At 39.5% G+C, this 23427-nt stretch overlaps 1 protein-coding gene across 4 annotated transcripts in view; it reads right to left on the reverse strand.

Annotated features, from left to right (window-relative positions):
- NRP1 (neuropilin 1) overlaps positions 1-23427 on the reverse strand; it is a 106641-nt gene that overhangs the window by 44799 nt on the left and 38415 nt on the right. For all 4 annotated transcript variants that reach the window (XM_065731469.1, XM_065731468.1, XM_065731470.1 and 1 more), the window contains exons 3-6: positions 18081-18262; positions 13675-13902; positions 6449-6604; positions 4097-4263 (exon numbers count right to left, since the gene is read on the reverse strand). In XM_065731469.1, coding sequence (XP_065587541.1) covers positions 4097-4263; positions 6449-6604; positions 13675-13902; positions 18081-18262 — 733 coding nt within the window. The remainder of the gene's footprint in view (positions 1-4096; positions 4264-6448; positions 6605-13674; positions 13903-18080; positions 18263-23427) is intronic.

Consider the following 23427-nt stretch of genomic DNA (forward strand, 5'->3'; position numbering starts at 1 on the left):
TCCCCTAGGATTCCCAATTGCACAATAACAGCAGTTCTTTAAATTTTAAATACCACAGACAGGAACAGTTTCACTAAAAACAGATGTGAAACCCTTGTGCTGGCCTTCTTACTGGTTCTAAGTACTGAAACTGGCTGGTAATTGATACCTATTAACATGTTTGTTGTTCAGATTACAGAAATGGAAACACTATACTATTTTTCCTGTGAAAGGATACGTTAATGAGGGACAATGACTTACAATGCAATGTCAGTTCCCTGCTCTTGATTAAATTAAAGGGTTGTTTTTATTTTTTATTTTAAATTACGCTATTTCACACTGTTGGGCAGCTGAGTGTATAAAACCTAAGTGTAATAAACAAGGATGTTTAGCTGAAGTTTGAAGAGCTAATAACATCCCATATGACAATAAACCAACTTTATGCTTATTTTTGACAACCTTTGTCTCATGCATATCTTTATTCTATTCATATTAGAAAATCCACAGACTTTAATAATGTGATTTTAAAGAAGAAATTCAATCTGGAGTGACTGTTTCTGATTATGGAGTCACTCCAAATCTTGAGCCAGTTGAGTAATTTCAAAAAGTGTGTTTGAGGGTAAAAAAAAGAATAATGGAGAAGGTACTGTGCAGACTGATGGTATGACCATACTATTGATATTCTGAATCTAAGCTTTGACATTTATTTCAAAACAAGAAAGGAGCGGACAGACAGCTTTCCTTTTGCAGAGCCTGGCAGGCAGGCAGCACTCAGATGCACCCAGGAGCTCATGCCTTGTCAGCCACAAAGGAGCCACCCAGATTTTCTACCAAAGAATGGATTTCACATCCACAGATGGAATTCATGCAAATCCATTGCTAACAGCAAGCCAAGCTATTTTCCTAATTATTTTCAGTGAAATGGTCCAAAAGACGTCAACACCTCAAAGGAGACAATCATATCGCATGCCCTCTAGACGTCCTCTGTAGATACCAATCTCCCTTTGCTGATACTTAACTGAGGTTTTCTGTTTCTTTTGTCTTAGTAAAAACATTAACCTTGAAGGGAGGGGCAAAAGGAAGGGAAAGGAGAACTATAATATTTATCTTATACAAAAAATGATACACTAAGGAAATCAGTATTTGGAGCTGAATTTTCAAGCTGTTTTGCCCACATATAATTGTACATATCTCAAATATATGCCCTAGTTGTATACGTGTATTGGCAGTTTAAAGGCCAACACTGCTACTTAACCAGCTGCAGTGTGTGCAGGTATGGAAACCTGCAAACGTGAACTGATTAATGAATATACTCTCAGACAATAGCATGTAGGCAGAAATTTTCAGTTTAAAAGTTCCAAGTTCAGCACTGCTGTATACTTCAGCTTGTTTTTTCCCACTGAATATTTTCCAGAGGTCTAGCACTGTGCCACAAAAATCTATTTACACTGCACAAAAGCAAAAGCATCACATAAATGACTAATTTACAACAGCACACAGAACCACATAGAACAAAGTGATCTCAGTCCTTCATATTCAAGTGCCTTCCTCCTTTTAGAAAATATTATGGGTTTTTTTTTCAATGGATAATTTCAGAGTATTTTATTAGTTGCATGTCCTTGGTTGCTTGTCTGTAAGCTCTTATGGATATGAACATCTGTTCCTGCAGATATTTCTGGAGAGGAAACATGGGCTTTCATTACTATATCCAGATACAAACTCGCAATATGCACTCACTACCAATGGCATCAGGCCTTTGTAGATGGCTTTTCACATGCAAAAGGACAGTGTTACCAAGGTGCTTGATGGTCTGAAGTACTTAACACCCATCTGAAGATTGTCAATTAACTTTAACAAGAAAGCATCTACAATGCATTTGGAGGCTAAAATTATCAATTAGTTTCGAATTAAATGATAATAAATAATTAAAATAATTCATACTCTCCTCACACAAATGGAACCAAAGATGTGTTAAGCCACTTTACATTGCGAAAGGCCAGAGAATAGTAAGTCTCCAAACTATGGTTGCTGCTACTATGCAGACAATGAATGGTAGGATGATGAGATGCTACACAGGATGAGTGGAATGATTAACAGTTCTACAACATGTGTAATGTATGCATATTCAACACAATGGATCTCCAAGTAGGATTTGTTAGGTTTGGTCCTGCAAACACGACCCATCTCCACTATGAAGACTGCTACAGCTCTAGCACAAAGTCCGTCTCAGGGCTGCTTGTACTCTCATCACTGTTCTAGGGCTAGAACACTCAGGGAAATGGTTCACACTCCCTTTTCCAAACCAGGGGCTGGGCGAAGTAGGTGAGAGCTGTGGCATGAGCACGACAGTGTACAAATAACCACCATCTTCCTGACTGATGGGGTAGCTGAAAGCAGCGTAAAGATGCTCAAAATTTTGTCTGGTAATTGTTTCAGACCCTGAACACTCTGGTTTTATGGTTAGGAAACTAGAGGCACCCTCTACTGTTTTAAGCATAAATCCCTGAGTGGCTTGGATTCTGTTATGCATTTGTTATTAAAGAAGTTAATAATTAAAGAAATCATTTGAAATTTTTTCTCAGAAAGAAAGCTTCTAGTTCTAAGTGAAAGGATTAAGCTATATATATGTATGTATGTCGTCATAACTTAATAAAGTTAATAAGCACAGAGAACACATGAATGAGATTTGACAAGCTTTCTTGTTTTGATTATCCTGTCATAAATGCGTAAGTGATAGCAGAAAAGAAGGAAATAAAAAAATAGAAGTGGTGGCCCTCTGACCAGATGAAACACATGGACTTTGATTCTGATGCATTCCACCCTTTTTCTACAAGCATTCCATGGATTTCAAGCAGCAATGATTAATAACAAGCCTAGCACTTAGATAAGACTGGGGAGATTTTAATATTTATTCCTAAGTAAAGAAGGATCAAGAGATTTTTTTTGCCACTCTGAAGCCTGATTAGGTCCATCAACAAGAGCTCAGGATGTGTAGGGGCCCCTAAGCAGGACACCTGAGAGTCCCGTTGTGTACCAAGGATCAGAAATGAAAGATTTCCCCTTCTTTCTCTTCTTTACTAACTACTACTCAACATGTTTTTAAGTTCTCTTGCAGACAGCAAGCCACACAGGAAACACTGATGTGAACATTCTTATTGACAGCTAGTGAGGCCTTTTTTATATGTCAGTTAGCAATTTCCTATAGAAAACAACAGGAGTAGGAGAAATGTTTTAAATACATGAACAAACTTTCAATATTTGTAATGTTAATCTAATATGCATGAGTCTATCTCTTGTTTGTTTGTTTTTTTAAACAAAAGAAACAGAAACTAGATCACAACTAAGATGTTAACCTACATAATCAAGATAAATCAGTATTCTTCACCTAATTAAATTAATACTGCTGTGTTAATATAGGTTGTTATTTGCATACTATAACTCATATGAACAATTTTAACCTGTTCAGGAATCATGCACCGTGAAGCTAAGGACCTGGTAGCAATTAGCATCAACCTTCTGCAGACCTGCTGAACTCGAGGAATCATGGACACAAGTGTTTGCAGGATTGCTATTGCTCCCGCACTGACTGAGCAAAGCCGAGGCAGGCAACAGAGCCAAATAGCACTCTGTTTAAGGATGTGGAAGAATTACCTCTAGATAGGGACTGGTAAACTCATGTTTAAGATATTCTAGAAGAGGCCTAGGTCTTCTGAGGTGAAATCCGAGTGCATGAAAACACCATCCCATATTAATGCTTAACTATAATCAACTTGAGACATAGCACATGTTCATTTTACTGGGACATTCCACTTTAAGAGCATGTTAAACTAATATTGACTTTTCCACTAAACCAAAATCTGCTATTTGTGCCCAGAAGACTGAAAAACAATAGACGTGGGAAGCAGAAGAATTAATCTTTCTGACCTGTTCTTTTTTTTATACCTTTGGGAGTCAGTTTTTCTGTGTGCTTAATAGGGAATGTGAGCTATTCACTTGCAGTGATTCTTCTATTACAGTGGACTACTTTACTGTATTATTTTACTTTTTCTTTTGTGTTCTCCACATTCAATAAACTCCACAGGTATCAATAATATTTTTAAAGCATTATCTTTTTTACCTGAATCCATTCTCTGACAGAATCTTCCCCTGGAGTCCATCCATTTTCAGGATAATTTAGCCGAGACCTTTCTGAAGACCAGATAGCACTGTACTGGGAGGAGACAGTGATTTGATCAGAGTGAATTTCTCCTGACTCCATACCTAGTGGTTCCATGCACTGGAAATCTGAAGAAAAACAAATTACAATCATTAACTATGGTCAAGTTTTTGAATTTATTTTATGTCACTTTGAATTCTTTGGCAACTTTAAGTGAAGCAGTATAGAGCTTGGTGGTGCCTTTATTAATATTGTCATTCAAGTTGCCATAGCAATTCTTACAATAATAATGCCACACAAATATTTTCAGACCAGAGTTCTAGTCATTTCAGTGTAGGACAATAGAAGTCTCTTTTCCAGGGCAGCATGGCACTTCTGTAGATTCAGGATATAAAACAATGTGTGTTCAACTCATAATTATGCACAAAGACAGGAAAGACAAACTAGATGACTGTACAAAATAATTCAATTTTAGAACTACATATCTACTCCAGTACAAAAAGTATTTAATGTTTTTAAGTGTTATTAAAACTGCAGCTGTTCTCTATTGATCCTGGACACTGGAAGGAAACAGACCAACAAAACTTGAACCAGTTCAGAGGAGTACTGACACAAAGGAACTACCACCTCTTCTCTAACATGTTGTATTTTGAATGAGTTGACCATCTCCATCCCATGTCTTTCTGTATACACAAAAATAACCTCGATATTAGATAAGTTAGACTCAATTGACTATGTTGTCAGTATAGGGAGTTCAGAGGTTGATAATGCATGGAGTCTAAATTCTTCTCTCACTCTTCAAGAAGATACTACTGTTGAAGCAACAGAGGCTAGTAGCATTAGAGGATCCTCACACCCAGCTGCATATGGACCTCTTGCAGAGGTTACCACCCTCATTGTAAGGGCAGAAGAAAAGAACACGTGCTGGCACTACGGTTTGGGGAATTAATCTTCTATGTAATTAATTCCATCACTTGTAGGCTAACATAAAAGGCCGCTGTGTGAATCTGAGAGAAGGAGCAATATTTCTAACAGAGGAGCAGGTGCTTCGCTGGATTCAGTACTGAATTCTGGACTGAGATGCATTTTCATGATAGCATGGGAAGTCTGCTCTGCTGCTGCTTCTGATTCATCTCATATGTTAAACAAATGCAAACTTGAGCTCTGAGAGGTAAAGCTCACTGCTTTTGGGCATTGGACATAAAGAGGAGGATAACTGAATTATCAGCTTTGCTAGACAAATCACATTCTCTGTGGTGTACCAGTTTCCCCCTTTCTGTGTTGCTAAAGAATATTAAAGGCCTTGGGCGAAGTACTGAAACTGAAGTACATTAGGTTAAGTCTTCTAAAGTAGTGTCTTCTCACATTAGTGTAAATCACCTTCTGCTTGGAATCAGAAGCCACTTTTGTAGGACTCAAGATATGATAGGTCAGAGTCATATTAAAATATTTAAAAAGCAGGTATGCAATTTGATTGATGCTTTCTCATCCATGCCAGCTGGGTATGTCCAGTTACCTCCTTCTGGCTACGCATGTACTAGGAAGAAACTGAAGAAGCATAAGCATAGAAAAAGTGAGGAGAAACTGGAATAATTTCTGTTTACTGATTTTTCCTCTGTTCCTTCTTCAATTAAACAACCACATCAACTCTGAATCTGCTCAAAACTCAGACACAGAAAGGAGAGTTTGATTTAGTGTGTATTTTATCATCTAACAAAGCAAGGAAATCTGCAAGGACATAACATAACATAGCCCATTATTTTCCTGCATCTCCCTCACTTGTTTTCATTCTCTGTCCAAGCAGCAAGCATGAAAATGAGGCAAGTGGGAGAAAAATGACACAGAACAAAGCTTAGGTAGTTTATGAAATGGTTTAACAAGAGCACATATATTAAATGGGTCCTTTTTATTTCAGAAATTGATCATCAAAGCTTATTCCATGTAATAAAAGAAGGCTTTGGATAGAGCATTCATTGTACATGTTTCATTGTTCTAATGCAACTGTTCAATTGCTCTGCATTCTTGTGTTTCATTGGTCAGCAGAGTTTTTCATAATTGTTCCAACTTCCTGGAAATACTGAGGAATAAAGCTGTGAGAAGAATTCTGCTTCTTGCACATTTTTTTTTAAGGGTAGCTGCTTTAAAAAGAAAAAAAAAGCAAAAAAAAAAAGCAAAATAGCAAAACAGAACCAACCCTCCCCCATCATCTTATTTATTTAAGGCTTCTTTAAAGTTTCATGCAACACACGGTGTGCAAGAAGACATAACAGAGAATATTTTCCAAGAAGCTCTGCAGGATGCATAAATACTGACCTTCCGATACACTGCTCTGCGACACGCTGTAGTTTGCTGAAAATCCCTCTTTTGCTATTGCACTGTCAGTGTAAAATACCATTGAAAGAATCCCTGTTGAAGAGCGGACGCGGCCTGGGTTGTTCTGCCCACAATAACGCCCTATGTGTGGGCCAACTGCAAAGAGAAAGAATACAATAGTAAGCGAGCACTTCTACCACAATAGATGACACTACAATAGTCTCCTAAAGAGATTTCCTCAGCAGGAGTAAGTGAAACTCTACAATAGTTTAAAATCACAGCCTCATCAATAACTTAGCAATGGACAATAAATTGCTATCCTGCCCCGGTAGTCTTACTTCTAAAATGTTCCAGATAGCACTCCATAAAACTTTAGAAAACGTAAAGAATCAGGATTTCCAAATGTGTCCTTTAAGGTGCACAGAGAAGGTAATGATGTACAAAATTACATGCACAAAACAGGAGCAGTATTTTCTGAAGTGTGATTGAAGCACCTATTTATGACAAGGACACTGGAATGGCCTGATTTGCCCACTCAGCCTGCAAGATGCTGAACACTCTTAGTGCTGGTAAAAGTTCAAACAGCATCTTTCAGGATTTATGCCCAATACTGCAGGTAATCTGTTAATTTTATAGCAAATTTAGAAAAATATTTTTGCACTCACATTGAGGCAATGATCAAATTCTTTTCTCCCCTTCCTATTTAGACTTCCACCACATCCTGATGGATCTTTAACCTATATGCTCAATATTAAAGAATACTGTAGAAGAATTCAGGTGGAAAATATTAATCCACTCAATAGAGCAACGATTTCTTAAGCGGAACTCCATGTCGCAGAACAAGTACACATACATGATCTTTGAGTGTTCATAATGTATAAACTGGTTCCTGGTATTTTTTCTGTCCTTCTGTATAAAGAGATTATCTCTTCTCTCATTAAGCTACTCGAATAACAACCAACATATGTGGTCTTCTAACTCTTGAGCATTCACTACAGATAGAACCCTAGGCTGTTGAGTACTGACACACCTGTGCTTACAAACTGTAAGAACAGATAATGCTAAAACCCATGCATGGTGTCAACAATAAAAATAATCATAAGAAATCATTCTAATACACCACTGGCTTTCTAGACTTAAGCTAACACACTGTCATTTATTTAGGAACTCCTTTTAACATTCAGTTTACATGATAAAATGTTTATATATCCTAATTATTCACAGTTCAAAGAAAATCCTCAGCTAACATCATTTTGTAGTCATTTGCTGGCATTTTTCAACAAGTAGAACAGTTCCAGCTTGGAATAACTTTATTTTGTAAGCTACACATTTCTGTAAGGCTCCTGAGTTGCCAGAAAGAGGGAGCTCATATGATACAGCTCTTGCTGCCAGTATATAAATTTCAAGCCATATTCTGGCCATAGCCTTCACTTGTCTTGGCAATCTCAGGGCATTTTGAATACCTGCCAGTCCAGCTCTTTTTTACCAGCATTGTTCACTGTGGTACTGATAGACTGAAATGCCTTGTAGAGCACGAGTTGGATTCCTTCTCATTCAAGAAATAATAAAGCTTTACAGTCTTATTATTTAGAGTGAGGATTCTGTACGGGAGTGTTACAGTTACTCGCTTTTAAAAAAGACAAAATAATACCCCACTTCAGACTCCAATTGTGGCTGGAGTGGTATATAATTTTTTTTTCAAAAATTTTGCGTGTGCACATAGCTCTGGCACTGCTCCTTCCCATAATGGCCTTTTGACATTACAGCTGCTGATCTTGCTCTGAAGTGAATCAAAATAAGGAGGAAAAGGCCACCATGTTAGGGCACTCTGAGCCTCCCTCCTCCCACTTCCTGCAGGGAAGCCTCTTTGAAATGACAAACACAAGAGAACTTTGTTTAAAGCAGACAGGCTTTAAGAGTCCCCATGACTCACTGGTTTATAATTTTTAAGACACATTCAATAATTCTGCATCTCAGTCTTCTGCAAATTGGCACTGTTATCACAGTGCTATTCACTCTGCTAGCTGAGTAGATGAAGAAGCAAAAACCTGCAGAACATGACAAAAAGGTATTGAATTTTTTTGCACAGCATGTAAACCTTAGTGTTCAGAGCTAATACGGTATTGATCCAAGCAGAATTTGATCAAATAGATATTCTTAGTCTTCTTATATAAATAGCTAATGCACTTAAAATCCTCCTTGTTCCTACTCAAGTCTTGATGACTTCTGAATGACAATAAATTAACAAATGTTTCAGGTGTCACCACATGAAAACAAATCCAGTGTGGGGAACACTGAGCACTCATCCAGGGAATTACACTGCTGCCTGCTTAAGGCTGTGCCACTGTTTTTTGTTCTGTCTTCCTGACTGTCCTCTGCAAGCTGAGATGGGTTTTCATAATGGACCAGATACAGCTACAGATGGGAATTTCAGGCTAGCAGGAGCTGAAAAGTCATTAGGGCCAGAAAGCGCTTTGCAGCCTCCGCCTCTAGACCATCGTGTGACTTTGCTGGCATCCCACAGGAAGGCCTACTCCAAATGTGAGTTCCTTGGAAGTGTTCTCACACAAGGTCACTTCTATATTACCTGCAGAACAGTGGCATTTTTGTGAGCCAGCTACTTCACTTGACTGCCCATGCTCTAGCTATTACTGGGATGCTGGCATGGTATGATAAAATGGAGACCCAAGTTACTTCCAGATTAAAAGATAGAGGGGTAACTAAGAAAGCTGCTCCTCAAGCTTTTGGACTAGATCGAAAAACAAACAAAAAAAGGCAAATAAAAAACCTCTGTATTAAACTTCTAAAATACTGGACAAAATGTTATATTAACTAGCATTTTTACTGGATTTTAAAGTTGCTTATAAAAGTGTGCTGATGTGCTGCAAACAGTATTTTCACAGCAGTGTGTTATTGACAAAACATTTGCACACAATTTAGGATGCTAAAGAGAAAACAACTAAAAAATGAATTCTGTTCTCACAGTCCACTAGTCACACTGAGCTTGTATACACTCAAATCTTAATGGCTTCTCATAAGAATGTAGAGCGCAACCACAACGGAGGAGAAAAACCCAGATTAATAGCAACCTTCATTTGCACTGATGTAAACAACTGCAGTGAAGCCTTCTGTTTTGCTCTGTAACTCAGTGGTATTGACTGAAGCAGCAATGCTTAGCCTGTGGTTCTCAAATCACACATAAACTTCTTTAAATTATTTTTTAGCACCTAGTAGACTGTAGAGCTCCAAAGAGAGCTGCATGATGAATACGTGCAATTCATCACTTGAGCTAGCCCTCATTTTGAGTGGGCAATTTTTCTTCAAAACCATCAATGGAGTGTTCTTGGCCAAGGCAGGCTGAGGTATATCTGTGCATTGGGCAAAGACATCTTTGATGTCTACTTTATAAATGTGAAATCATATGTTTCTGCTCTGTCATCTTCACTCTTCTGCTCCAACTTGTCTTCCAACCGTGGTTCTTTTTCTGCACTATATCTGCAAAATGAACCTGCAATTCCCAAAAATTCTCTGATGGGATTTGTTTCACTTCAAGATCTCTTTTAACAAAGATATCAAAGGGTACCCTTGGCATACAGTTATGTGGAAACATTCCTGAATGCCTACCATTCCCCTTCTGAAACAACAAAACACTTAAATTAGTGCTTAACTTCAGACCTGTAAGTGTCCTCCGCAAATTCCTATTGAAATCAATCTAACTGTTCATGAGCTGTGAAAATAAGCACTTGTTCTGCAGAATCGAGTTGCAGGTACTCAGTACCTGCCAGATTCCATCTACTAGAAAGATAACCAGGGAGACTGAGGACCACGATCACGACAGGGCACTTCAGAATTAACTTCTTTGTGAATGATTATTATGGCTGCTAGAGAATTTTCTGAAGGAAAATTATTTTCCATCAGAAAAATAATGGAGAAACAAAATATATACAAAAGCATATTTACTTTGACAAATTTTAGTTAAGACAAATAATGGAATCTCTTGATCACAGCAAATTCATCTTCTGCTGATTCCTAATGTTTGTAGCCAATCAAACTCTAGAGTGAAAGCATTCAACTTACGGGGATTTTTATCTGCTGTGACTTGGGTAACTAAAGTTTGCAGCTGAGGTAGTGATTCATAGCTCCCAGAATAGCCAATGAGATAAGCATCTCCTGAAGAGCATTAACTGGACCCTGCAGTAGATGTTTGAGACCAGAATGGGGTTCTGTTCTCTGCTTGGAACAGTGTGACTGGCAGCATCTGGCTCATACACTGACACTTGCTTTCTGGGGATCACCTGCTTTTACAGTGGAGCACCATGTGCAGCAGCTGCCCACCTCATTCCGCCCTGGATACAGCCACAACTAATTTCCATCAAGCTGTTCTTTGCGTTGTATTAAAGAAAACCGAAACAACAACACATACACATAAACAACTCTGAAAAACAGAGATGTTTTGCTTGGATCTGGGAACTGAAGGATATACTTTTTATTTTATTTCCAAATATTGTTAGAATAAAAGTTTATAGTAAAACAAACAAAAAAGAAAAAAAAAAAGGAAGAAATTCAAACTTTTTTTTTTGTGCTATTTGTTTCCTCTAAGTCCAGCTATCTTCACTATTATTACTAGACAACCTTCTACTCTGTTTATAGAAGTGTAGTGCAGTGAGGGCTTTAACCTCTACTGCAACTGCGAGTCTGAGCAATAACACACTACAGCAAAGAATACAGCTTCCTTCTGCATGGCTGTGTCCTTATCAGAAAGTAAAGGTGGCCAAGGAGCACATTCTGGATCTGCAGTCAGTGGCCAGAGACTGCTCCTGGGAGCAGACTAAACTAGTGACAGCTTGGTCTCAGATGGCTCTTCCCTCTGAAGTAGGATAGCTGCCTTCAGCGTGCCATTCAGACCTGCTGCCTTCCAAACCACGCTTGAGAATTGCTTGAGTCAGCTGATGTGAGGGAAAACCGTGTAAGACAGTGTTATCTAACATTTTTCAGAAATGTATCATTTCCATGTGGATGCAAATTAGATTTATGTTGCCTTCCTCATTGTCTGGATACTCTTTTTTAGTATCTAGAAATTTTTAATTTCTATCTTCATTTTATAGGCAGCTCATCCCAGAAGTTTCCTATGTCAGATTTGCTCTTTGGCTGACATAGTTTTTCTCCCTCCCAAGTGCTCATCCTGTGATGCATGTATCACATGTACAAATACATCCTCTCCACCTTTGTTAAGTTCAACAACAAAGCCTGACTGCTGGCTGAGGAGCATCCTACAGTGCAATGCTGTAGCAAATGTTTCCCTACAATGCCACAAACTCCATCAGTTTGTATCCAAGGAAATGCTTTTTCCTAGTCTAAAATTCAGCTGAATATTTACAAACACATAAACACCCTTATTGGATGTCAGGAGCAGTTTGGATTTAGAGTTTGTGAGGGAATTGGAAAGCAGATAATGCCTGTTGTTAATTGCTCTTCAATATGGCTCAGTCACTTTCTTGAACCAGGAAATTACTGCTTTGAAACCCTCTGACACTAACAACAAAGCCTTTTTTTTTTTTTTTTGTTATATTACACAAATTGATTGATTGGATCATCTTTTCACATATCAGTTGAAATCCAAGCTCTACAGGAATTTAGCTTGAAAGGATTTGGCCTATGTACAAATAAAGCTATTATTAAATGTTCCAGACATCATTATTGTATTGCTACAATACTGTTTTTCTAACTGAAGCATTAAATACTACTTGCAGTTACTGTCATGGCTCTTTCCTCCCTGTTTATTGGAGAGGATTGAAAAGAGCCATGATAAACCCATTAAAGATAAAACAAAAAGGAAGAAAAAATATACATTAAAAAACACATACTTATTTACTGCAGTATCAATAAAAACTTAAAATTAAAACGATATTGAGGATTTCTCTAAGAAAGTAGACAAGTTTAAATGTGTCATTAAAATATGTTCCTGAAGTTATATGTTTTCATTTAAATTAAGTATTAGTGTAGCATTAGCAGTCTGTAGAAACTGACAGAAAATATCTATTTAATATGGGTTATCACACCACTGGAAAACAAAACTATCTGTAATTAGCACCCAACACAAACAAAATCAATCCTCAGTCAATGAATTTTGCTACCAGTCTGAAGAAAAGGAAAACGACAGCTACATGATATTTCACTTTATCAGCCTGCACCGTACACAGAAACAGTGAAAAAGACATCACCAACAGTGTGACATAGCTGTTTGCACAATCTGTATGGGTGTTTGGACGCCCTAAAGGCTAGGCACTCAGCTTGAGTAGCCTCTTTTAGTGGAAAAAAGAAGAAAAAAGAAGAAAAAGAAAAACAGTAATCACAATTTTGTCCAACTGCCCCACTGTTAAAAACGGGTATGAGATTGGGCATGGGGTGGAATGAAGGCTGACAGGCTCTCCAGCCTCAGCCAAGATGTAGCTATGCACTTCTCAAACTTACACAAGGTTAAGCTTGCTCAACAGATAAGTGGAAAATTACTGAGACAGCAGAGAAGTTCCAGTAGAGCACCAACATACCCACCCTGGCACATGTGCCTGGCTAATCAGAGATTATAAATCAACAAATTAAGAGAAAGCCTTTGGATTTGCTTGTAGTGCAGGAAGAGGGAGCACTGTGAGTGAGGAACCCTGAGGTGTCTGATCACTGATGCCTCCTGAATGGCTAACTGGGGACTGCCCACTGACCTGGGTAATGGTTCACCGAGTGTGATTCGGACTGCACGGATACAACATATGCTCAGGCAAAAAAAATTCTCTGCTTTGGTAGCTATTCTGAAAACTCATTCCTTCTCCAGTTGGAGTGTTAGTACCCGAACTCCAATTTGCACAAGTTATTTTGGAAATTACTAGATAATCCAAATGTGTTATCTGTGGAAGTCTGGGGATCCATGGTAAGGTGTCGTATTTGATTTAATTCAGTGTACGAGGTTCATCACATATTCTCTGCAAAAATGGAGTTTTTCCCCGAGCCAACTGTTCAAAATTAAACATATTTCATAAAGAAATCATTCACACTGTGATATGCTTTACTGAATGAATTTACAGAGCATTTTCCCTATTTCTCTTCAATTTAACTCATTTCACATAAATCAAACAAGGACCTCTCTACTATGGCATTTAAAAAAATGAGAATGTGCCTTCTTCAGCCCACTACAGAGTAATGGTTATGTGTATCACAGTCCATTTTTCTCTTACCATCAGGGAATCCGTCCCAGATTTCCAATCGGTCATAGCGACAGAATGCTCCCCCTGGAGTATTTGAATCAGGTTCTAGTTCAAAGCTTTCAAATTCCAGTATAATCTCTGACATCTTTGGTGCAAAGATAATATAAGTGCATTCAAGGCTATTGGGATATTTTTCAGGGAATCCAGGGGACTTTATCATTCCACTTGATGAAGTAAAGTTTCTAGAGCATTCAGGTCCTGCAAGGGAAAGAAAAATTCACCTGGGTTAACACTGTGTCTCTAACAAAGCAGTTAGCTGGAAAACAAATTAGGCTGTATTGTCTCCCCAGCAGCAAAGGTGGCTTTTCAATGTAACACCTCATTTTAATTGCTGTATTAACCACTCAGCCAGCTTGTTCATATTATTGATAGTCAGGTTTTTAAAGCACAATTCACATATATTGTCTGATTTCCAATTTTCAATTTGTATAGAACAATATGAAAACTTGTACCAGCTCTAGAAAAAATTATGACAAATACAAAGTCATGCGGGAACAATGAAACTGTAAGCTGCAGAAATCTCGACAGAGCCCTAGAGAAATAATTATAGCCCCTTCAAGCTCAAATCTTTAAATCTTATGGCTGACAAGCTTTTATTGGTGAAATAGAATTTTTTAAGAAAGAGGGTGAGTAAATTCAGTAGAGGGAGTAGTGGTTTCAGATTCCTGGAGCACTGACTCAGTAACTCTGCCAGATGTGACCTATGCCTTCTTGACAAACTAAATGTGAAAGGTAATTCGTACATGTACCAAGGGTGAGTGACTCATTCTGAGTGGTGTTGACACAGGTGCACCAGTAAAATGTTGCTGTTAGTGCAGGCATGACAAACTGTGTGATTACAGGCGGTGTTGCTAGAAGTCACCTAATGTCAATGTTGACATGCTGGCTTTCCCCAGTGTCCTCACCATGGCATAATGTGCTGCTCCTAACACTGATTTTGGTGGAGGAGGCAGGTAGCAATGGAGGAGCAAGGGAATGAAAGGCTAGGTCACTGGATTTGCCTCTGTGAACACAAGTGACTAAATCCAGAGCCTCATGTCACAGATTGTGTTTCTCCCTTGTTTATGTCCCTCGGGAATCCTCTCTGTGGATCCCACACCTGCAGGTGTGCTCTGGGTAAGCCGCAGGCTCTGCCCACACATCTTCCCACAGGGTCAAGTCAGGTACTCCTCTCTCTGCCTTCTGACACTCCCAGTTTAATGGAAAGTGATTTATGGGGTTTGGGGCATCTGTGAGTGGCAGCTGACCTGGGGAGTTTGCGGAGGAGGGCTCAGATGAAGATCTTTTGACATGGATTGAAGGAAGGACGTAGGCAACAGAGGTGAGTTGCAACAGGTCTGTATGAGCAGGAGAGAGCTTTCAGTTCGGATGAGGATGCCCAGCTTCCTTAGAGACCGCAGTCAGTAGCCTTAGAGGATTTCTAACGCTTAACACAGATCATTGAGGGAAAACAGTCTGGCTTGTTCCATATATGCATACTCTTATTTCACCACAGAAAATGTTTTCCTTGTGAATGTGCCAAACATATTACCCCCCACAGATTTGGCTACCTCCCAAGTAAATTCAGCAAGCAAGAGAGAAGGCTGAATGAATGTAATCAGTTCAGGTATTTTTGTCCTTCAGCAGACACTGATGAGAAATGCTTGAGCTATCACATCAGTGTTCAGAACATTTCATGGCATATTTTGGAAGAAGCAGATATTAGTGCTCACTTAACCTGACCCATTCCAATTTGGAAAATTACATTTTGCCCACAATTCAATTGCACCCATACACGTTAGCCAGATAATTCTCTCCTCTCCTCGTCTTTCCCTTGTCTCCTTATCACATATGGGAGGGTTATATTCTGGCTGTTGCTCCTCATTCCCACCAGTAGCTGCTGTTCCAGGATAAAATAGCTTTGGAGTATGCCATTCATAGCATAAAGCGCTCTCTACTCTTCTTGGAATCCAATAAAAGATGCAATATACAATGTAAGCTGGGATCATTACTGCTTTATTAAATACAGCCAAATCCTGGCTCTGTGCGCGCAGGATTGTCAGGCTCCTTACGCTCACACATGGCATCTCAGTACCAGCTTGCACTATTTTAAACATGTTCAAGCCAATCTGGTGCAAGAAACAAAAACAGAAGAGCTGCCTTACTTAAACGCCTTCCACAGATTTTGACCCTTTATTGACGCTGTGAAGAAATTTTAGGAATTAACACTGAGGATATAAGGAACTCCGTGGAGAGGTCTTTGTGGGTTGCTGGAAGAAAATGCTCTTGTGGAGACCCAAGAGAATATATACTTCCAAGGCATGGAGATTACATGTGATCCTACTCTCAAAGCCCATTCTGCATTTATCATAGTCACTCTCCCCACAGTTTCCACGGAGTGTGGTCCTTTGAGTGCTAGGCTGAGGATTCAACTTAGGACACCAGTAGATCAAGGAAGCTTTTCTTTTCTACAACTAAGGATACTTTAACATCCTGTAATGCAGAAATGCTGGAGTACAGCTCACTCTTTGGCTCAGCACCACAGGATGTCGAGATTGGGATCACTTTAATGACTCTCCTATCTGGGAAATAGTTAAGCAAGGTTATAAAGGTATGCTAAAGAAGAGCATGGTAGTCTGATGTGCACATCTGAGCTTCATCTGCAGAACAGGGTAAACTGGTCAGCTTCATTTGGTACAGAAATTAAAATGCAAATCTGGAATAGCATCTGTGCATTAACTCAAAAGTTAAAAAGAGCCGCATTCCCTCAGCAACTATCACTGGTGTCCTTTGTGTACACACAGCATTTTCTAATGCTGTACCTGATGATAACTTTGCTGCCTTAATATATCGTTTATGTGGAATGAGCTAGAGTTAAAGTTGCTCTGGGGGCCATAATTTTGAGTTTCCTGACTTCTGCCTGTGTAAAATCACATTCATAATGCCATCATAACATGGTTAATATACATTACTGAGAGATGCAAATGACCACACAAGGAATAAGCACAACACTCCTGTCAGAGTTCTGATTCACAACTTCACTGTTAGAAAATAAATAAAAGTTTTTCTTCTTGAAATCATCCCTTTGCTAAAATTATTGTTTCACAAACTACTCTTTCAGTTGTTCTCTCTGTTTCAGCCTTGGTCTTTATGAAAGATGGTAGTGTATATATAAGCACTGAGAAGCTTCACGACATGATTTCAAGAGTTTAGCTTCCTAAAGAGAGCAGAATAAATAGTGATATTTTTTCTGGTGTCACTTGGATGGTGAGTTCTTTCAAAACATTTGATCCTGAAGGTCACCAAAAGAATTTCTGATAGCTAGGAGTGGACTTACAGACAGGGTAGATAGTGACCAAGAGGTCTGTGACCCCAATTAGCACTGTGCACAGCAGCACTAGCATACAACGGAGACCCCACAACTGCGACTTTCCTCATTAACAGTACAGCTGCCATCAAGTGTGTGCGCTGAACGCAGCTGAAAATCTGGCTCTGAGTTAGGCATGTAAAAGGGATGTGAACTGGTTTAGAAAATGTAGCAGTAACTGGGAGGGGTCTGTGTTGGAAATGTGGACCTTTGAGCTGCTTTTGTAAATATGACTCTAAATGCTGACACTGAAGTCAATATTTGTTTGTTACTTTAAGCTTCTTATCTTTTTGTACTCTCTCTACTTTTGATCATGTATTCTCCAGGAATGGAATAAATGAATTATTTATCTCCATCCAGCTATAGGGAAGGTGCATGCCAAACATGATCTCACTGTCCTTCTAGCTGTTGGCTCAGAGACTGATCAAAGAGGGACTCTCTATGGGTTTGGTTAACCCTAGATTGCTTCTCCGGGCTTTCTTTACAGCCTGTATAGCTATCTGTGCTCCCTGCACAATCAGCCAGTAGGACATGTTTCTGAACCGTGTGACCTTCCCTATTCCTTGGGCTCCCAAACATGATTTGTGAAAGGAACAGCAACATCATCTGCTGTCCATGTGTACTTTGGACCCTTCTGAGCATACAGCTGTCTCTTGGGAACACAGAATGAGTGCTAACCAGAGAAAGCTGGGGACTCGGAAGGTTACAGTGCTGTTAGGGCTGAAACACTGTAAATCATATAGTAATTATTATCACACAAAAGAAGAAAGCTAATGGTTTTAAGAAGGTCCAAACAAACAGCTGATGAAGACTATCAGATTACACCCAGAGGAGTCAGTTCTCACATACAGCTGAACCACTGCATATGTAATGCTTTACACTCATTGAATACATGCACCCCATTGTAACAACAAAGGTAGCACAATCTCCTCTTTCAAACATTTTCCTGTATTCCCCCCACCCCTAAAATGTTTTTGATGAAAGTAAAAATCCCAGGTTAGGAGCTGAATAACAGTGAATTGTTTCTCACCTCTTTTGAAAACTTCATACCGGATAGAAAATCCTGCTCCATGTGTTTCATAGTCGGAAACGAATTTAATAAAAAGATATGGTCCTGAAGACACTAAAGGAGGGGGAGCAATTTTTCCACAGTACTTTCCCCATAAGCGTCCTTCAGCATTATCTCCATCAATCACTTCAACATAATCATACCTGGTAGACAAATGGAAGGAAGAAACTTTTAACTTCCAGGAAAGAAGAAGACCTAATTAATTTAGAAACCATAACACAACATAGATAATCAAGAAAAATGCTAGCTTGCTTGGAAAATGCATTATGCTGAAAGATGTAAGCAAAATGAAATAATTAAAATGGACTACATTATGTCTGTAGACATCATCTGGCAACATGGAACTATTAGGAAGAATGGTGTCCATTATGCTCGCAGACAATGTCAGCTAAAGTAACCAATTAACATAAAAAAAAAAAAGGAAACCTCATGAGCACAATTCTGCATTATTAAATTGTGTTCCTTTGTCTATGTGGTGTTGTTATCAATACATAATGCATAGCATTCTTTTCAAACTGTGAAGTTCTGTTATGAATTCAGAAACGTCTTTTTAGCTGGAGCTCTTTATGAACAATACTTTCATTTCCATATGCTGTCCTCCAAACATATGTCCACAGAATAACAAATAAATCCCAAAACATTAGATTTTCTTCAAAACTCCACCACGCCGTTGATCAGTGATAGAAAAATCTGCTCTTTTCTCTAATAGCTGGACAAACATTTTTCAGCAAATCTCAAAATCCACACAGCTATCACAACACTTGAGTTTTCTCCAATGAACCAGCCCTCATTACAAAACACCTTTGCATAGGTGTTTGAATCAAGGAGTGCATGCTAAAGTATTCTTATCTGTACAGCATGTGACTGCCCAACAGGCTGGGCTCTCCTGCTTACTTGCCAGATTCCCAAGCATTTCATAATAGAAAGTACAAATAAGCAATGCTAAAGAAAAAGTGCCTGGGAGCAGCAGTCATAGCAGGGACTTGAGCTGTGCCACCAGCAGTGCCAGCCTGTGGGGCTGGGTCTCACACCTTGACTGCTGTGCAGGGCCAGCAGCTTGGTGCAGCGAGCCAGCCCGGAGCATACAAATGAGCATCCTAGTCAGAGAGGCACAAGCTGCAGGTGCAGAGATAGGCTGGATTTTAAGTTTTATTAGCAGATGATTTCACTTGGCCTTGGGCAGGAAGGACGTGCAGACACAATCTGAAGAACTGGTTTAATCTTTTGCTAAAACACAGTGGCATTTGGAGACTGGGTTCTGCTCTGCTCTTTGCTGGGTTGCAGGGAAAGCCTTTGCCCTGCCTGTGCCTCTTTGTGTCTCAGCCACGCTGCTGTTTCACTTCACAGGTTAGCCAGACAATCCCATTTACTTTTCATTATCCTACTACAACTGACATTGAAATGTAGCCATTAATTTGTTTAGACCTTTATTCCGCTGTTGGGTTCACTGAAATGTTCTGAGCATGTTAATACACAAGGAAGAGCTAAAAATGACAGGACAGTAAAGTGTGTCTGACATTTTTAAAGAGATCAAAGGAAAAAAAATGTCTTCATGATGACCAATGTCATTTTTAACAACCCTGTTCCAAACCATCCAGGGCACATTACTTATGTTTACATGAAGTCCCATAAGACAACTGCAGAGATGATATCACTAGTTAAAGTGGACGGCTTAAGGCTCCTTAAATTAAAAATGACATTACCTCATCAGTTAAAACCGTGTGCCAGCTTTGGTGTATATCAAGTAGAAAATAAAGCTGACACTGATGGAACCATAAGCATTAACATATGTGAAATATTGTGTTAACTGCATTTCATTCTACAGATTTGATTTTTCTAGGAGCTATTGCTCAGCTAGCTAGCTTCACTGCCCCGGCTCAAATTGGTGGAAATACAAAGAGGAAATGTTCACTTCTGAAAGAATTTTATGGATACTTTAAGTAAGCTGCCTTTTTTTTCTTTTCAAATTGCACTTCTGTTCTTACTATTATTTCATTATGATGTATACATTTGAGGATCTGAAACTTGGGAGAAGAGGTATTAAAGGACTTCAGAAAGATTTCTCTCTCCTCCCTTTTCTTTTTTCATTTTTGGTTATGTTACAAATATGCTTAGGAATATAAACATGAAGTCCCTTGGAATGCCTACATCCCTTGGATGAACTCAGGTTTTCAGCCTTTATGGAATAATGACCAGAGAATTTGTAATGGGACAACCTTTCTCCACATCCTTAACTGCTCATTAAAGAGACAGCACAGTCACTGAAAGCCACACCGCTTCCAACACTGACGCAGAGTATTTTCTTCTGTCTGAAGAGCAAGTACTTAAAGCTGTTTGTGTTTTGCTTCACCTGACACTTGCGGGGTTCAGGTACGATAATCCCTTTCCAGTTCTGAGTGGATCTTTGCTCTCCTTTCTCTGTCATTACTTACCAGTTTTCCTCATGCCGTTCATTGCTCAAGCCTCAAAAGTAGATGATTTTTCAAATTAATATTTAGAAGAGCACTGCTACTGGATTATTAAATGTTACAAACAATTTTTACTAAAGTGTTGATCACGTTTTACATGTTTTTTTACTATTCATATAATTAAAAAAGAAGTCTGAATTCAGCACTTGAATTCTACACATGAAGAACAAACAATCTTCTACAGCCTTATCAAGTCACATACACCTAAAAAATCATTGATGAATAGTTTTGCTGTTATAGGAAGTAATATGCAAAAAACATTAAAATTGTTCTCTCACTCTCCTTTATCTCCTCCTCAGCACAAAGAGCCTTCCCACACCTTCCCACTGTCCCTTATAGCGACAGAACTGTAATCAACAGTTCTCTGTCTCCTGTGCAGTTCTAAGGGACACAGTTTGGTTACTAAAAAGCTGTCTTCTAATGGATTTTGGAAATTATAGGTCTTATTGCCCCGTGGAAGACTGGAGGATTTTTCCGATTTTTTTCTGTTCCTCTGAAAAATGACAGAAAGAAGCTGAGCTGTGAGACAGTAGATACGAAGTAAGATGTGCAAACAGGAAGCTGTAGCCATCAGCCTCACAGCCTTCATGTTCTGGGGATCCTGTCCTGCATTTGGCAGTAAACAGATGGGTTTGGATTCTCCCACTCTGGCAGCAACATACGAAACCTGGGCTGCAGTAACTGAGTATTTATGGATATTTTTTGCAGGGGAATTAACTTACTCTGGCTTTTACTAGTTTATACTTGGAAACCAAAGTCCTGCCGTCACTTCTGCCCTTTTCAAAATCCTACTGGAGACCACAGCGTTATCACAAACAACTGTTCTCATAAATGGGGGAAAGTACAGTCACAACTTGAAAGGAAGCTCAGGAAGCAGCTTGCATCTCCCTCTGGACTTGGTAGCAGTTCTCCGTAAGTTTGTCAGGAGAAGATGCTGTGCCAGGGATGCAGTTGGCACGCCGGCATCCCTGTGAGGAGACTGAATGTGTCACCTCCGCAGTGCCCAGACAGCCTTGGCGTGCGGCCCAGAGAACTGAGTTTGCAAATTTGGATTTCCCACTTGGCAATTCTTCGCTCAGTTACTGCTGCCAATGGTGTGGCAAATATTTCTTGTAATGTTATAGTCCTCTAGGGTTTATGGCACGGAGACATAAATATAAACACAGTGCTAACCACTGCTCCAAGTTTCAGGTGAAAGACCACTGCATGAGTTCATGTATGAGATCAGAAAGGTTCAGAGGGTATGCTCAAGGAGTTGCTATGCCAAGAGGTAAAAAGCATTCCCTTCTTGCTGGCTCCCTCCGGAAATCCCATTTGTTTTCACTCTGCACTGCAACAAAGTTCCTGGTGGTGTGCAGGCTGTTCTCCTGACTGGACTCTGCTGGATTGCAGAGCTCCTGTCCTGCCCTGCTTCTCCCAGCCCGTGCCTGGGCACGTGCACACAGGACGGTCCTAGTTTTATGGTACCATATCATGACGTCTGGGAAAGTTTCCCACTGGAATGATGAAGGAATCTAGAACTGCTCCACAACTTCTTGAAATAATTGCTGTATATGTCTCTTTTTTTTTTTTTTGGCAAGTGTATGTTATAAGTTTGAGGAAAAGGCGAAGCTGCACCTATAAAAATGAGCACTGGGCAATGAAAAAACATAAACAGCTGCAGAATACAGATTTTGCTGGATTTTTCATTTCCAGATTCTAGTAGGTGATAACAGTCCTCTTGTCTGTTTTCAGTTGTGAACGTGCTGCTGACCCCTGAGATGCACAACCACCCACTGTGCTGCGGGAGGGAAGGTGGGGTGCTGGGAAGCCCTGCAGTGCTGCAGCCAGCTGCCCTGACATGCTGTGCTCATTACTAGAGCAGCAAAAGCTCATGCCTTTTGCATAAAAATAATTCCTTCTGAAGACATATGCAGAACTCAGCTGAAATCTAAATATCTGCCATGTTACTTATGAAACAATCAGTGAAGCATATACAACTGTAATTTACATCAGAATACACCATATTTTTCTGCTGCCTATGATGATATGCATCTATAGTGTGGTTATGAGTATTTTGGTTATTCACCTGTTAGAATGAAAAGATATTCCAGCTCCGTTTCTTGTCTTTCTCTAGTTCTCCTTTTCCCAAGCTGCTAAATCTCTCCCTGATAGAAATTATCCACCCTGACTAGACTATATTTGCTTATGAGAATTTTTACTCTCTTTTGCCTTTATTTTATAACAAACTTTTTCTTTCTCCTAAGTCTCCCTTCTAGCCATCCAGAAGGCATTGCAAAAGGAAAGGTAAACAACTAGTTTGAGTTATTCTGCACTGTGGATTTGTGTCCCATTAATGACTGAGGGTTAACGGTGTGGGATTTACTGCGGTGCCTGTGACACGAGGCAATATGTATCCCAGAATTAAGAGCTCCAGAACAGCAGGCACTCCAGGGATACCAAACTTAATCCCACTTTATTAGCAACAAGAAAAAGAAGCACACGCTGTTACAAATAAAAAATTAGGTGCAGTCCCAAAGAGGCTGTATTTCTGCCCAGAACCACTGTGTCTGTCAGGTTGCTCTACACCAGAACTTCTGCACAGTCCAGTGATAGTGAGGTTGAGGTGGCAGTGAACACCTCTGGCAGAAGTCATTTAAGCTGGTTTTGGTTGTGCAGGATGCATAGTGTGGATGAAGCACTCTGAAGGAGGTGGCATACCATCTGAATCCCACCTCCCTCTGAAGGGCTGGGTATTTACATAAGCAATTTGCAATCAGTTGGAGATCTGTAAGTTACTGAAATCCCTGTCAGTTTGGGAGGCTTTTGTTCCAGTTGGTCTTTTGTGAGTTGGTGTTTTT

Source organism: Cyrtonyx montezumae, unplaced genomic scaffold (genome assembly GCF_038088225.1).
Source record: "Cyrtonyx montezumae isolate F1298 unplaced genomic scaffold, pur_monq_1.0 scaffold_14, whole genome shotgun sequence".
Classification (NCBI taxonomy): Eukaryota; Metazoa; Chordata; class Aves; order Galliformes; family Odontophoridae; genus Cyrtonyx; species Cyrtonyx montezumae.